Source organism: Chaetura pelagica, unplaced genomic scaffold (assembly GCF_000747805.2).
Source record: "Chaetura pelagica isolate M959 unplaced genomic scaffold, ChaPel_1.0 scaffold416, whole genome shotgun sequence".
Taxonomy (NCBI): Eukaryota; Metazoa; Chordata; class Aves; order Apodiformes; family Apodidae; genus Chaetura; species Chaetura pelagica.
In genome coordinates this window covers 1,005,397-1,019,153 of record NW_009953579.1, presented here as the reverse complement: position 1 = coordinate 1,019,153, position 13,757 = coordinate 1,005,397, and the positions used below count along the sequence as shown (strand labels likewise).

At 42.8% G+C, this 13,757-nt stretch overlaps 1 protein-coding gene across 1 annotated transcript in view; it reads left to right on the top strand.

Moving 5' to 3' along the window:
- ELMSAN1 (ELM2 and Myb/SANT-like domain containing 1) overlaps positions 1–12,427 on the top strand; it is a 23,263-nt gene extending 10,836 nt beyond the window's left edge. Inside the window, 9 exon segments of the mRNA XM_009999743.1 lie at positions 5,008–5,150; positions 6,010–6,113; positions 7,421–7,496; positions 8,109–8,197; positions 9,323–9,472; positions 9,675–9,851; positions 10,230–10,429; positions 12,237–12,362; positions 12,364–12,427. Of these exon segments, the coding sequence (XP_009998045.1) occupies positions 5,008–5,150; positions 6,010–6,113; positions 7,421–7,496; positions 8,109–8,197; positions 9,323–9,472; positions 9,675–9,851; positions 10,230–10,429; positions 12,237–12,362; positions 12,364–12,427 (1,129 nt within the window).
- Positions 12,428–13,757: the final 1,330 nt, after the last annotated feature.

Here is a 13,757-nt window from a genome sequence, read left to right as displayed (position 1 = left end):
AGCAGTGTAGCAAAAAAAGCAGAGTAGCAAATGCATCTGCACAACCCTTGCAAACCTCTGGGAGTGTTACCAGCCTGAGTTCAGTGCTGTAGAACTGCTGTGGGGTAGTTCCAATTCATTATTATATGAAGGTTAATGAACTCTTGTGAAATCTGAATGTGGAGATGCATGGCATGGAAACACCCGTATAGCATAAAACCATCCACATGGTTCTGCATTGCTGACTCTCTGCAGTCAGGAATTGCTGCTCTAGCTCTGCAGCATATCCTGCAACATTTGCGATACTTAAGTCAAACTCCTCCCAAATAAATACCAGGCTGCTTTTAGTTTTTCTTAAAAAATGGCTTATATTAAAAAAATTAATGGGAGCAGATGCTGTCAGTTTGATTTATTTATTTTCCCTTCACTGTTTTTCCAATCTGTTGCCTTATTTGAAATTGAGTTTTCTGCACTTTTGGCAGCAGGCTGCCCTAAGCAAATGTTGCAGTTGTGAATGAACCCAGATTATTCTTGTCACCTTTGCAAAGCCCTCCCAGGCTGAGCCCATTCATGGAAATAAGAACATCTGGTATTTTTTTAAATCTGTTTTGAAAATGTTTTAAGCTTTTTGCTGTTGGTTCATTTCACACCAATCCAGAAGAACCTCTTCTTGAACAGATACTTTGTTTGCCCCAGGTCTTACCTTTAACCTCTCTGTTATGCAATTGTCTTTTGCTGTTCTGTTGGTTTAAATTACTGAAGTTCATTACATAAATTTAGCAGCAGTTTTAGTTGTGTGTGCAAATTTTCAAATTTGTTGATGGAAATTTCAAACCATAGTGACTTAGTAATGCAAGTTCATTTTCTGTTGCCAAAAGAGAGTTATGTGCAGAGTTGTCTTGCCATCATCTTATGCAGATAGAGAGTTTTAACTAAGGTAAATTAATAAACTGGTGTCATTCTATGTTGTCAAAGTAATCAGTTTGCTGCTCTGAAGCTACTTTGTGCAGCACTGTTGTGGTCAGTTATGTAGACATACCTCCTATAACAAAAATATGGCAGGAAGCACTTTTTTTAAAGAAAAAAAAGTTTAATTTGATTTGTAGTCTTGACTTTTTCAGAAGTTGACTATAGCTTGCAGTTACCCAGTATTGTGTTTTTAACTGCTTATGCTTTGCCAGACCTTCTGCTAATGATATTTGGAATTTGAAATGTGATAATGAAGCTTAATTCACAGAACCACAGAATCTTAGGGGTTGGAAGGGACCTCAAAAGATCATCTAGCGCAACCCCCCTGCCAGAGCAGGGTCACCCAGAGCACATCACACAGGAACATGTTCAGGCGGGTTTTGAATGTCTCCAGTGAAGGAGACTCCACAACCTCTCTGGGCAGCCTGTTCCAGTGCTCTGTCACTCACAGGAAAGAAGTTGTTTCTGATGTTTACGTGGAACCTCCTTTGCTCCAGTTTGCATCCATTGCCCCTCATCCTATCACTGGACATCACTGAGAAGAGCCTGGCTCCATCCTCCTGACACTTGCCCTTAACGTATTTGTAAACATTGATGAGGTCACCCCTCAGTCTCCTCCAAGCTAAAGAGACCCAGCTCCCTCAGCCTTTCCTCATTAGGGAGATGTTCCACTCCCTTCATCGTCTTTGTGGCTCTGCACTTGACTCTTTCAAGCAGTTTCCTGTCCTTCTTGAACTGTGGAGCCCAGAACTGGACACAATACTCCAGATGCAGGCTCACCAAGGCAGAATAGAGGGGAAGGAGAACTTCTCTTGACCTACTAACCACACCCTTTCTAATGCACCCCAGGATGCCATAGGCCTTCTTGGCCACAAGGGCACATTGCTGGCTCATGGTCATCCTCCTGTCCACCAGGACCCTCAGGTCCCTTTCTCCTACACTGCTCTCCAGCAGGTCAGCCTCCAACCTGTACTGGTACATGGGGTTGTTCTTCCTCACATTCAAGACTCTGCACTTGCTCTTGTTGAATTTCATCAAGTTTCTCCCTGCCCAACTCTCCAGCCTGTCCAGATCTCACTGAATGGCAGCACAGCCTTCTGGTGTGTCAGCCACTCCTCCCAGTTTAGTGTCATCAGCAAACTTGCTGAGGGCACACTCTGTTCCCTCATCCAGGTCGTTGATGAAAATATTGAACAGCACTGGTCCCAGTACCGACCCCTGAGGGACTCCACTAGTCACAGACCTCCAACTAGATTCTGTCCCATTGACCACAACTCTCTGACTTCTGCCTTTCAAGCTTTTAATTCTTCTATTTGTGAAGTAGTACAATAGGTAGCTGGTGTCACAGATCTTTGTGTCCTACCAGTTTGGCAGTTGAGTTGCTTCTGTGTCTTAAAAATGACCCCCCAGCTAGCCAGCCTCAAGTATAGGTGTAGTGCATCAGCTGTGAATGTCCTTCCCAATTCCCAGCCTAGATTCTGGATGTTACCACACTCAGCTGTATACTGGGAGCATCCCAGGAGCTCTGTTGGTGCTTACAGGCAAGTGCTTTTGCTCTACTGAAACCTAGGCTTCATCAGGAAAGGAATCATGGAATACTGTAGCATGAATGGAACTCTGTAGGTCATCTGGTCCAAGCCCTTACTCAGAGCAGGCCAAATTATGTTACTCAGGTCAACTCTTGAAGCAGAAATCTGGTTTTATTTAGATATTGCAGGAACAAGGTCTAGTTCTGAAGCCTTTCTAGCCTGGGGTTGCCATATTTAAGTTTAGTTTCAAGATAAAAAGTAAATTCTTTTAGTCCTTCAAGCCCACATTCTTTCCCTCCAGCTTTTCCAATTTCCTTTCTCCCTCTCACAGGTGAGGCCAGAGAAGTCTGTGTCTTAGGACCCAAAATATCCTGAATTTCCCAGTGCAGTAATGGCCTCTTTATCTATTTTCACTTGACAGCAAAATGTCAGTTTCTGTCAGTCACGCCTTCTAGGGTGAATTAGAATCCATTACTCTTTCCTCCACTGTGGAGCAAACTTGCTGTAACAACCAGTGAAACTAATCACAGTGAGCAGAAGACTCCCCATGAACACCATTCCACCAGCCATCTTAAAGGAGGACTTCCCAGGGTGTTTGGTTTGCTTTGTTTTTTAGTAAGGTCTTCTCAGTCTTCCATGAAATCTTGTCCTTTTGATTTATGATCTGGATTGTACTATTTCCGTCCAAGATAATTGAGACAGACGAAGGAAAAATGAAAAACTGTGTTACAGTTTCAATAGACTTCTGTACCTGTAGAACACTCAAAACCAAGCTTTGAAGTTTTCTCGGGATTTCTTCATGTGCATTGAAATTGAGTTACTTTTGAGAAGCAGAACCTGAAACATTCACAACCTTGGGCTTCAAAGATGGGGCATTTTTCAACAGCTTTAGTTCTCTCCTGCCCACAGCTGTGATCTGAGATGTGTGACGCCCCTGTCGCTTTCCCTCCAACAGATGTTGGAGATCCAGCTTTTGGGGAAAAGGACAGATAGTATATGGCAGCCTGTCTAAAACTTTCCTGCTACATCTGTCATGCTGGCTGTCATCTTACTGTCAGCTACTGGAGGGAAGTTAGCATCAGTCTGTGCATCCAGTAGATTCTGCTTGTCCAAGTAGGAATCCCACGCTGTCAATGTTGAGCTGCTGCTGAACGGGTGGATGAAGTCAGAACAAGTAGATTTTACATTCTTGGTTCTCTTGGGGAGAACTGAGTCAAGACTCAAGAATTTTAGCAAATCTTACCCTGGGCAGGAGTTTTATCTTTTTTTCTAGTGAAGCCTCTCCAGAGTTGTGGGCACTGCCTGATTTACTCTCTCAAAAAAATAGCTCATTTCTCCATCCTTTACTAATTCAGGAGCTACCAGTATGGTGCTAGCTTTTTTGTGTTAAGCATAGACGTCTTATTTCAGAATAGGATATTTTAATTATATTTTCAGTGGTCTGAGCAGCAGCTGTTCCCAAGTATCTTGGTTTTCTGAAGGGTCTTTTTGCTAGTTTAGCTTGAACATTTCCTTTGCTTTCTCATCAAGACCTCTGAATTGCATGCATTGTTGCTGTATTTTACTTCAGAAGCTGTCCTTGGACTTATCCAGTGTATTTCACACTGAGTTTGTGTAGCTTCTGCTGTTTGTTTGTGTGTTTTGCCACTGAGTGAAAGATGTAGAGCAATGGCAAAGGCCATCCATGCTCTCACTGCTCAGTGAGCTGTTAGTGTAGACCCCCAGACCTCCAAGCCTGATAGAACAGTCTTTCAATGGTGGTTCTTACCTACGTCTGTGCACAAATTCATGTTTACTAGTGCTGAGTAGGATCTCTGTGGATGATCACTTGACTCAAAGCAAGTGTAGTGCTCTGGGGGTTGCATGTTGTGAAAAATGTGTCTGCTAATTCAGAAAAGTATGAGATTGTTGCTAAAAGAATGAGATTTGGTTTTGATACAGAATGAGCAATAGAGCTTTCATTGTTTTGCTTTTTTGGTTTCAGTTGCTAGAAATAGTTTCTAGGAGATACTAGCTTGTGTCAGAGTCATAAAGGACCAGACTTCGAGATAGATCCTGGTTTGAATGGGGAGTTGAGCCAGCTGGTCTCTGAAAGTCCTTTTCAACGTAAATACTGCTGTGATTCTGTAGTTATGGCTGCCAAAATGTTGCTACTGGAACAGGCTCACCCATCTTCTGCATGAGGATCAAGCTTGCTGTAGGAGAAATCTGTGTGACAGCCTCTCAAAAAGTGATGATTATTAAAAGCTGATAACTGTTCTTGGAGCAATTACTAGGGGATCCTAATTTAAATAGTTTATTATTATTACTACAGTTGTTGATTAGACAGTGGAAACTGGTAGTGAATGTAAAACTTCTCACCTTTTGAGTGATACTTATTAATGTAACCTACAACACCTGAAAGCTGTTCATGTTACATGCAAGAGCCTGCTGCACTTCAGTGTGTTTGTAATTAGTGCTTTTAGCAGAGGTGGAGACTTCCTGGATGTTGTAAAGGGGGCCTGACAGTCATTTGTTACCTTTTCTGCAGGAGAATAAATGTCGGAACTCGCTTTCAAGCAGAAATCCCAACACTCCAAGACAGATCCCTGGCAGCAGCTGATGAACATAAAGCAGAGCTGGTGTGGCAGCCGTGGGACGACCTGGAAACCAACAAAGTCACTCAAGAGAATGGTAAGAATGTGGCAGGCTGGTAAATAGGACTGAGTTGTCACAGTTGTTGCAGGGGTAATAATCACTGTAGACAAAATTTCAAATCTTAGGGCTGCCAGTCAAGTGACATGTTTCAGTGGTCCTGAAAACAGTCTTAGGAGTAAAATTTGTTTATCAGGTTGCATGTGGGGGTGGGGAGGTTGATAGGTCTATTTTTTAACTGAGATAAAATGGGACCATTTGTTACTGGTCAGGCAAAGAGCAGCCTTTTGCTCACTGAAGCTTCCATGTCTTAACATTTGAACACACCAGATGCACCCAACTTCTGTATTTTCAAAGGATGTTCTAGATACAATAGTACTTTGGAAAAATCAAGTTGTAGACGGAAGTCAGGATGAGGAAGCAGGAGCTGTGGCAGCTGGTAGCAGACCTGGGGAGCAGTCTGCTGCTGGTGCACATGGTCTGTGGCATGTGCCTATCCTGAAGGGAAGAGGAAGTGGGCAAGCTTGGAAGAAATCTTTCTGATGAGAGAGAAAAAAGGGTATTGTGAAATGGAAATTCACAATATAAGGGGGTATTCAGGACATCTCTGAGGTGAAGGGAGATGGGAATATATTATAGGAGGGAGGAGATTTGCAGGAAACTCCATGTGTAAATATTGCTGCGTGCAAAGTGATGTTGTGTGGCCTTGCAGTCTAGTGAATTCTTGTGTCCAAATTTGACCCAGATGAATTTGCAAAGACATTCAGCTTCTCCAAGAGTTTTATTCTCTGTTATGTCTGGCCATGATACAAAAGAGCTAATTAATTATGTGAATCCTGTAGGAAACTCCATTTTAATCTTGGTATCTGAATTTATTTTGGTACCTCTGTGGAAATAGTGGAAAACCTGCTAGCTGCTGCCTGCTCAAGCATTTTTCCAGGGGCTGGAACCAACCAGGAGCTGGCGCTGCATTTCCTACATGAAGCAAAGGGAAGCATTCTGGTGAGTTTTCCCAGCTTTTCAACTTGGTGTGGTCAAGGATGTTAATGAAGAACAGCTAACCTGTCACTTGATGAGAGGCGAGCCTTGCAAACTACTTTCTATGCATCTGGCTCTCACTGTTTAGTGTCCCTTGGATGTCCCTAAAGTGGGTTCTGCCTGATGTAGTGTCATGTATGCTTATTATCTTGCATGTTTCCAACTTTGACATCTTTGGTTTTATGACAGACAAACAGTCTACCAGAGTGAGTCAGTGAAGACTGTTAGAGGAATCTTAAATGTTGTCTTTCTGGGAAGGTGACCATGTTAGAAGGAAAAATAAGAAGCTGGTGTTGAAGCTCAGACACAAAGTGCAGTGTCTTGCTCCGCTTTGGATAGAATAATTTAACTTCTCTATGCATGTCTGTAGAATGGCTCTGCTGCCAATGTTGTACCAGTATTGCAAGACACCATACACTTGCAAAGGGCCTTTGACACCCCTGAAACGTAGTATCAAAGAGCAGAGCACAGCACAGGGTATTACACAGGTTTGATGTCCTTTGTAATTCTGTGATTGATTTAACCTGGCATGAATCAGCTGTGGTCATGAGTATCCTGCACTTTTTGCCTGGCCAGCTGTTTCCCATCCCCTGTAGTGTACCAGGGCTGACCCTTGTGAGACTATATTGGCCTGCAGTGGAGAAGAGAACCAAAATAAAGTAGTTTTTATGTGTAAGACTTCTGCTACATAAGTTCCCAGAACCAGCCCAGCATTGGGAATGCTGTTGCTGGCAAGAGGGATGAGCAGAATTGGCCCTGGCAGCAGGAGCTCACTCACTGCTGAGGTGGTTTAAACTGCCAAGGGAAGCACAACTCCACTCTCTCTGTGTGTGGATTCTTTCAGTCACATGGCTGCTTGGTTTTATTTTGAAATACTGCTTAGTGAAGTGAGGTAACATCACAATGGCTTGGATGTTTAAGACATAATTTTTGGATGTGAGTGTGTAAGGTAAGTCTTCAGTAAATGGGGGGAAACAGCTGTATGGTCTCTGTCTATAGAATCAGCTCCCAGTGCTGTGGTGGTTGCATTGCAGGGAGTCAGTTCACAGAGACATGCAGAGCAGAGAATTTACCACCTCCCTGTGGTGCTCCAGACTCAGTGGATAGTCAGGAATGATTTTAAAGCTGTCCCAAATGCTATACTGTCCCAAATGTTAAACTGTGCTGCGGTTATTTTCAGTTAAGTTGCCAGAAAGGAGAGGATTAACAATTGCCTGATCTTTGTTTTCAAATACCCCAAACATTAAAATAGTTATTTGTGTTTACCTTAGGGAGCTTTGACCAAACTGCTGTTGAAGAGGCCAGTACGATCACCTACCCACCCTTTGGCAGATTATCACTACACAGGTTTGTTAATCAGAATAACTCTGCTGCCTGACTGTCATAAAGAATTTTTTCTATCCTTTTCTGCTTTTTGGGGGAACTGCAATAAGGTTGCAAAAAGACCACTCTTCTCTGGTAAATCAAATGATGGCTTGCCAAAAATTTTGCCTGTGCAAATTATGATACTTACAATGTAAGAAACTCTGCATCTCCAGAACTTGTGCGTGTGTGTGTTTGCATGTGTGTTCTGAATTCCTTCATAGGAAAAAGGGAATGTGATTCCTTACACTAATCCACAGAGAATGCAGGAAGATGGCTAGTATGTACAAGAAAGGCTGTAGAACCACTGCCTCTTTAGCATAAATTTCCAGGGTGGAGTTAAGAGCAGGTTTTATGGGAAGGGTTTTCAAGCTTGCTGAAGAAAGCTCAGCCAACATTGGTGCCTGTCAGTGTTTCTGCAAAATTTAAATGTTGTAAACTGCCTATGTAGTCTTGTACCTAATTACAAAATAGTCAGCTGTATAGCACTAACTTTATTATTTAATTTGTTTAAGGCAAACATGAAGAAAAAAAGTATGTGGAAGAGTAAACATTTGAAATTGTAAGGGCTTTGGTTACAACTTTTTTTCTGTGCAGGATCAGACAAGTGGAAGGTTGCTGAAAAAAAACTTTTCAACAAAGGCATTGCAATCTACAAGAAAGACTTTTTCTTGGTCCAAAAGCTTGTAAGTTACTTTTTTCTTTTTTTCAGTGATACATTCTTAAGTGTGTTTAGGAGCATTTAATACAAGGAGTTCAACCTTGATTTCCTGAAGCCTCAGTATCCTGCACTCAAAAGACTTCAGAAAAAATTTATCATCTAGCAAAACATCCAATAGATAAGCTAGAACAATAATCCTTGTTTACTTAGCCCTTGTAGTTGCTGCATTGCTTCCATTAGTCCACACTGAAGATAGCACTTTTACAGGGCATATTTACAGAGGGCTGGTAATATTCCAGTATGGCTTAAATGGCTTGCTTTATAAAACCAAATAGAAACACATCCTTGCTGCTGATGAGAAGGACCAAAGAAGGGTATGTGAATGATGCAAGCACAATTTAGCATCCCTCTTTCCAGTTTTCTGTGACAATGGTAGTAAAAATGATCACTCCCATCTATTTTCATCAAGTATGACAGTTCAGTTAGGGGAGGGACCCATCACTGAAGAAGAGCACAAAAGCAGAAGCTGCATACAAATTTCCTGAATAAATTCCCAAAAGGCATTTAAGTTGAAAAAGTCCAGAAACTAAGAATATATTCCAAAACTTCCACAAAAATCTTTGCTATAGAATATATAGATGGTCACAGGTCTCTACTGATAATTGTCTACTACCATATATGTATGAAATGCATGTTGGCCAAAATGGGAAAGGGCTGCAAACCTTCCTTTCCATTTTTGGGTCGGTATTCTGGTCTGGTCTTCTCTGAAGTGCTGCTGGAAAATAAAGCTCTCCCATAAAACTTAAAGGCTGCTTTCAAGCCTGACAGCTCAGTTGGAACATTTTGGAGGCTAAGGGTTGCATTAAGCTTACAAAGTGCCAGGTTCTGTCACCTTTACATTGACCAGCTTTTCTTTGGAAAGTTGTTCCTGTAGTTCTTGGTGAGTGACCGTGGCAATAGGATGGGCTGTGGGATGAGGCATACAGGTGAATGTGACACAGAAAGGAAGGCTTTAACAGCAGTTGTGGTGGAATGGAGACTACTGAGGAAATAAAAATACCAAGTGTATTTATCACACCTTTTAGTAATTATTTATAAGCCTTCTTAAAATAATGTAATCCATTGGATATCTGTGTTTTTTAAACAACAGATAAAAACCAAAACAGTGGCTCAGTGTGTGGAATTCTACTACACATACAAGAAACAGGTGAAAATTGGTCGGAATGGGACCTTAATATTTGGGGACATTGATGTTGCTAATGAGAAATCTATGAAAGATGAAGCTGAAGTTGACATCAAGGTAATTTCTGAAGTTTCTCTCACCTCTTTTGGGCTGTGGTGTGAAGTTTGGTTTTGTGTGTTGTCTCATTTGCTGGTAGAATCAAAAGCAGAAACAATCTGGCCACTGTGGAGGAGTCCACACTCAAAATTGTGTCCTGTGTCAAATAATGATATTTACTTACAGATGCCAAAATTAACAGTTCCTTTATCTTCCGGTGAAGAGTTCCCATAGGTTTGCACGTGTTCTTCCTCCCAGAAGGGACATTTACAGTGAAGAACAAGGGCATGAGGAGGAGGAGGAAGAGGAGGAGGAAGAGGAGGAAGAAGAAGAGTGGCATAACAGAAGGAAGAGCGCATTTCCTCTCAAAGATGAACAGACACTACAAGATGGTGTAAGTGCTGCATTGTGCATGTTGCGCTTTCTGTGCTACCTTCACTCTGCAGCTGGTTTAGAAAACAGCTGGCAAACAGTTCCAGATGTAAGAGGTTTCTACCTCTAACTTCTCCCAGAGCAAGAATCTGGGCTGAGGTAGCTTTGAGTATTATTAGCAACCAGACTGTGTGCTGTGGTGGGAGAACTGGGGTGAGAAAGGAGGGGAAAAAACCCAATGTAATTCTTTGTGGTTGGTGCACACATAGGGCTGTGGTGAGAAATGTCCTGAAAATATCCTGAAGACTTTCTGGAATAAATGGAAGCATGGCAACTCAGCCTTTATTTTCCTTCTGATGGTGGGTTTAAGTTTCAGTTTGCCTTAACTGTTCCCCTCTCTCCAAAGGCCAATGATGACAATGTGAGGAGTCAAGAGGCAACTGCTACAGGCAGAACTGGAAGGAAGCCAAGGGAGACAGCAGTGAAGCCTCGAAAGTCTGTTGCTGTTCCAGTGCAGAAGAGGAGGCGGAAACAGAAGATAAAATCAGATGCTACCAGTAAAACTCAGAATGCAGAAAACACATTTCCATGTAAAAAATGTGGCAGGTAAGGGCAACTTGGCTTCCAGCAATAGTCACAGAATTGCAATAGGGCATCTCCTGGGGAAGCTTGTTCTCAAATGGGCTCTCCTTCTGTCTGTTTAGAGCAGAGACACTGGCAATTATTGTATCGACTTATTACCCCACTAATACTTGCTGATTACAGTTTTTTACATATGTTGAAATTAAGATACTACTACTTGAATTACCTGCTGTTTTTCCTCAAATGGTATGAGACCCCACCAGCATTTCAACTGTTTGCAGTATTTGGTGGTACATTACACTTTCAAACAGCTGCAGTATTGCCCCTTTGTAATGCCTTCATTATTGTAATGAGTAATTTCTATATATTTGCTAGATCACATACAAGTACATGGTACGGCCTTACTTATGAACAGTGGGGTGGCAATACAAGACACTGCCATTGTTATAGCAGCAGATGTTAGGTCAGTGGGTACACAGTTCATCTGGTAAAACTTGCTTCCATCTTTTGTGTCCGTAAAATGTCTTTCTTTCCTCATATAGTCCTAGTAGCTTTTGTAGGTTTGTTACCAACAGATTCAGAAATGTAAAGAAACTACAATCTTAAAGTATAAGAAAGTCTTGTAGTACCAGTGGTTATCCCTTTTTTTAAAGAAGAAGCCAAGCTAGAGGATGGAAAGAAAGTGCAATCTCTGTCTAGTTACATCACCAGGGGTGCTGAAAGATTCCTTCTGTGGCTGGGACTTGACTGGTCCTGCCCAGGTACCCTGTCTGTGCCCTCAGGGAGCATGTGGTGTTGGAAAGGGCAGTGCTGTGAGAAGACAGGCTAGATGGGTTTTGGTTCTGGCTACTGACAAAGCAGAAGCAGGCAAGGATTCTTAATGGTGACAAAACTTGTCTGGTGCCATTTGGTGCCAAAGCCAAACAGTAAATGGCAAAAGAAGTTAGGAGGAAAAAAAGGAAGTGTTTTCTAGTGTCTGGTCAAGAGTGGCATTTGGCCATTGTTCACTTCTGTGTTTGTTGCGGTTTTGAAACATAGGGGGAATGCCTGAAAAATAGGCCCTGTTGTGTTAAGCAGCAGGTGCATATTTCAGATACCAGCGCTGCCCTCTGAACTTAGAAAATGTAAGAGCTGAGAGAATAGAGGAAATGGCCATGTTAAGAAAAGAAGCACATGGTTTGAGGGTGCTCAGGATCTCCTGCTGGTGCTCCACCTAGAGCTGGCACACGCCAAGTCAGACGTGGTGTTTGCTGTAGATGCTCTGTTGCAGTGCCAATGTGAGCTCCTGTGCCAGAGCTCACATACTTCAGGCTGGAGCAGCAGGAGCTCTTTGAGGAATTAGTGAAGGAGGCTGTAGGAGAGGCCAGTGCTAATCATAGAACAGGATAATAGAATAATAAAATCTTTTTGGTTGGGAAAGACCTTTAAGATCATCAAGTCCAACCACTAACTTAATGCTGCCAACTCCAGCCCTAAACCATCTCCCTAAGCATTAAATCAACATCTCTTGGAAATACCTCTAGGGATGCTGACTCTTCTGTTTCCCTGAGCAGCCTGATAAACCTTCCAGTAAAGAAATTTTTCCTAATATCCCATCAGGCTTCCCTGGTGTAACTTGAGGCCATTCCCTCTTGTTTGATTGTTGGGAGAAGAGACCAACCCCACCTCACTTACAGCCTCCTTTCAGTAGTTGAAGTGGGTGATAAAGTCTCCCCTCAGCCCCCTCTTCTCCAGCTCAACCACCCCAGTTCCCTCAGCTGCTCTTTGTGAGGCTTGTTCTCCACACCCTTCCCCGGTTTTGCTGCCCTGACATACCTGTGTGCCTCCTCAGGGTGTTCTACAAGGTGAAGAGCCGCAGCGCTCACATGAAGAGCCACGCGGAGCAGGAGAAGAAGGCGGCCGCGCTGCAGCAGCAGGAGCGGGAGGCAGCGGCCGCAGCCGCCCACAGCGGGGAGCAGGGACAGTGGGAGCAGCAGCAGCGGGAGCAGCAGCGCGAGCTCGGATGAAGACGGAGAAATATAGCAGCAGACCAGGAGTGGAGGGAGTAGAAAGGCTGGACCCGACCTCCCTCTGGGTGGTGTCACCTTTCTTGCTTGCACTTTGCTCGCCTGAACCATCAGGTGTCTGTTTCAGTGCTGCCGTTTCCTCGTGCCACGTGTTCTGCTTCACGTTGCCAGTCCTGACCAAGCCAGAATGATGGATGAAAAGATCTGTTTCAACTTGTTTTGTTTGTTTGTTTTTTAACAAGTAAGATTTCTATTCTATTTATAGTGATACCTGAGGTACATAATAGAACAATGTCACCTGCAATGGAAGTAAGTTCTCTCTCAGGTCAGTCGGACTTTTATTTTTTTTGTGATTGCCAAGAATCATGGTAACAGGACTCTTGGATATAAAGGTTTCAGACTGGAGCAAGAAAATGATGCTTTTCTCTGAGCTAACTGTATCCAGTTACTGTGACACTGGTGATTTCTGGATGTTTCCTTTCTCAGCAAGTTCTTCTTCCTGTTACACTTTCCTGCATTTCTTCCTGAGCATTTATTCAACCAACAAGTTTTGTGGAAAGATGGTGTGCACTTTGGCCTCTGCTTCACAAAAATGAAAAGCAGGATGAGCAAGACATTTCTTCCTTTTGAGAGGAAGTTTTGTTTTTCAAAAGGAATGCTGAGGTGGCTTCTTTTATGCCATTGAGAATGCAGCAATGAATATAAAATTTCCTGTGGGATTAGAGTAGCCTCGTGGGTTTTTTCATCTTGGAAAACAAAGTGTTCTGCCTTTGATTAACTGAATGGAAAGTAGTCTGGGTTTCACAAGTGCAATTTGAAATGAAAAGTGCTGGTTTTCACTTTGCATAAGTGGGTGCAAGTTTGTCTAGTGGAAATGAATCAAGACCTTCTCATGTGCTGGACTGTGTGCACCTCAAAGGTGGGAGGAACGGACTCTCATCTTTTGCAGCCTCCCTAAAACCTTCTATGAATGGCTTTTACCTCTCAGTACATCCTTTTATTTCTTGTGGCATCCCTCATTTATTCCTTGAAATTGCCATCATCAAGAGCTTGTACGATGAGGCCCTAATTTCCTAAATACTTCCTGTCAGGCAGTATGTACGTGCAGGAGGAGCTTGTCATCTGCCTGCTGGGTTGTCCTGCAGGGAGCCTTGCTCTTTGCAGAAAGGCTGATTCCTCCTCTGGAACTGACACATGCTAATAGCCCAAAAAGTCTAGCCACCAAAAGCCTGCTGGTGAAAGAGAGTTAAGAAGATGTGAAGTGGTGCAGGTGACATAGATTTGCACAGAACTGTTCTGTCCATTTTTGTAGCCCACATTTCTCATTATTTCATCAAAATGAAAAG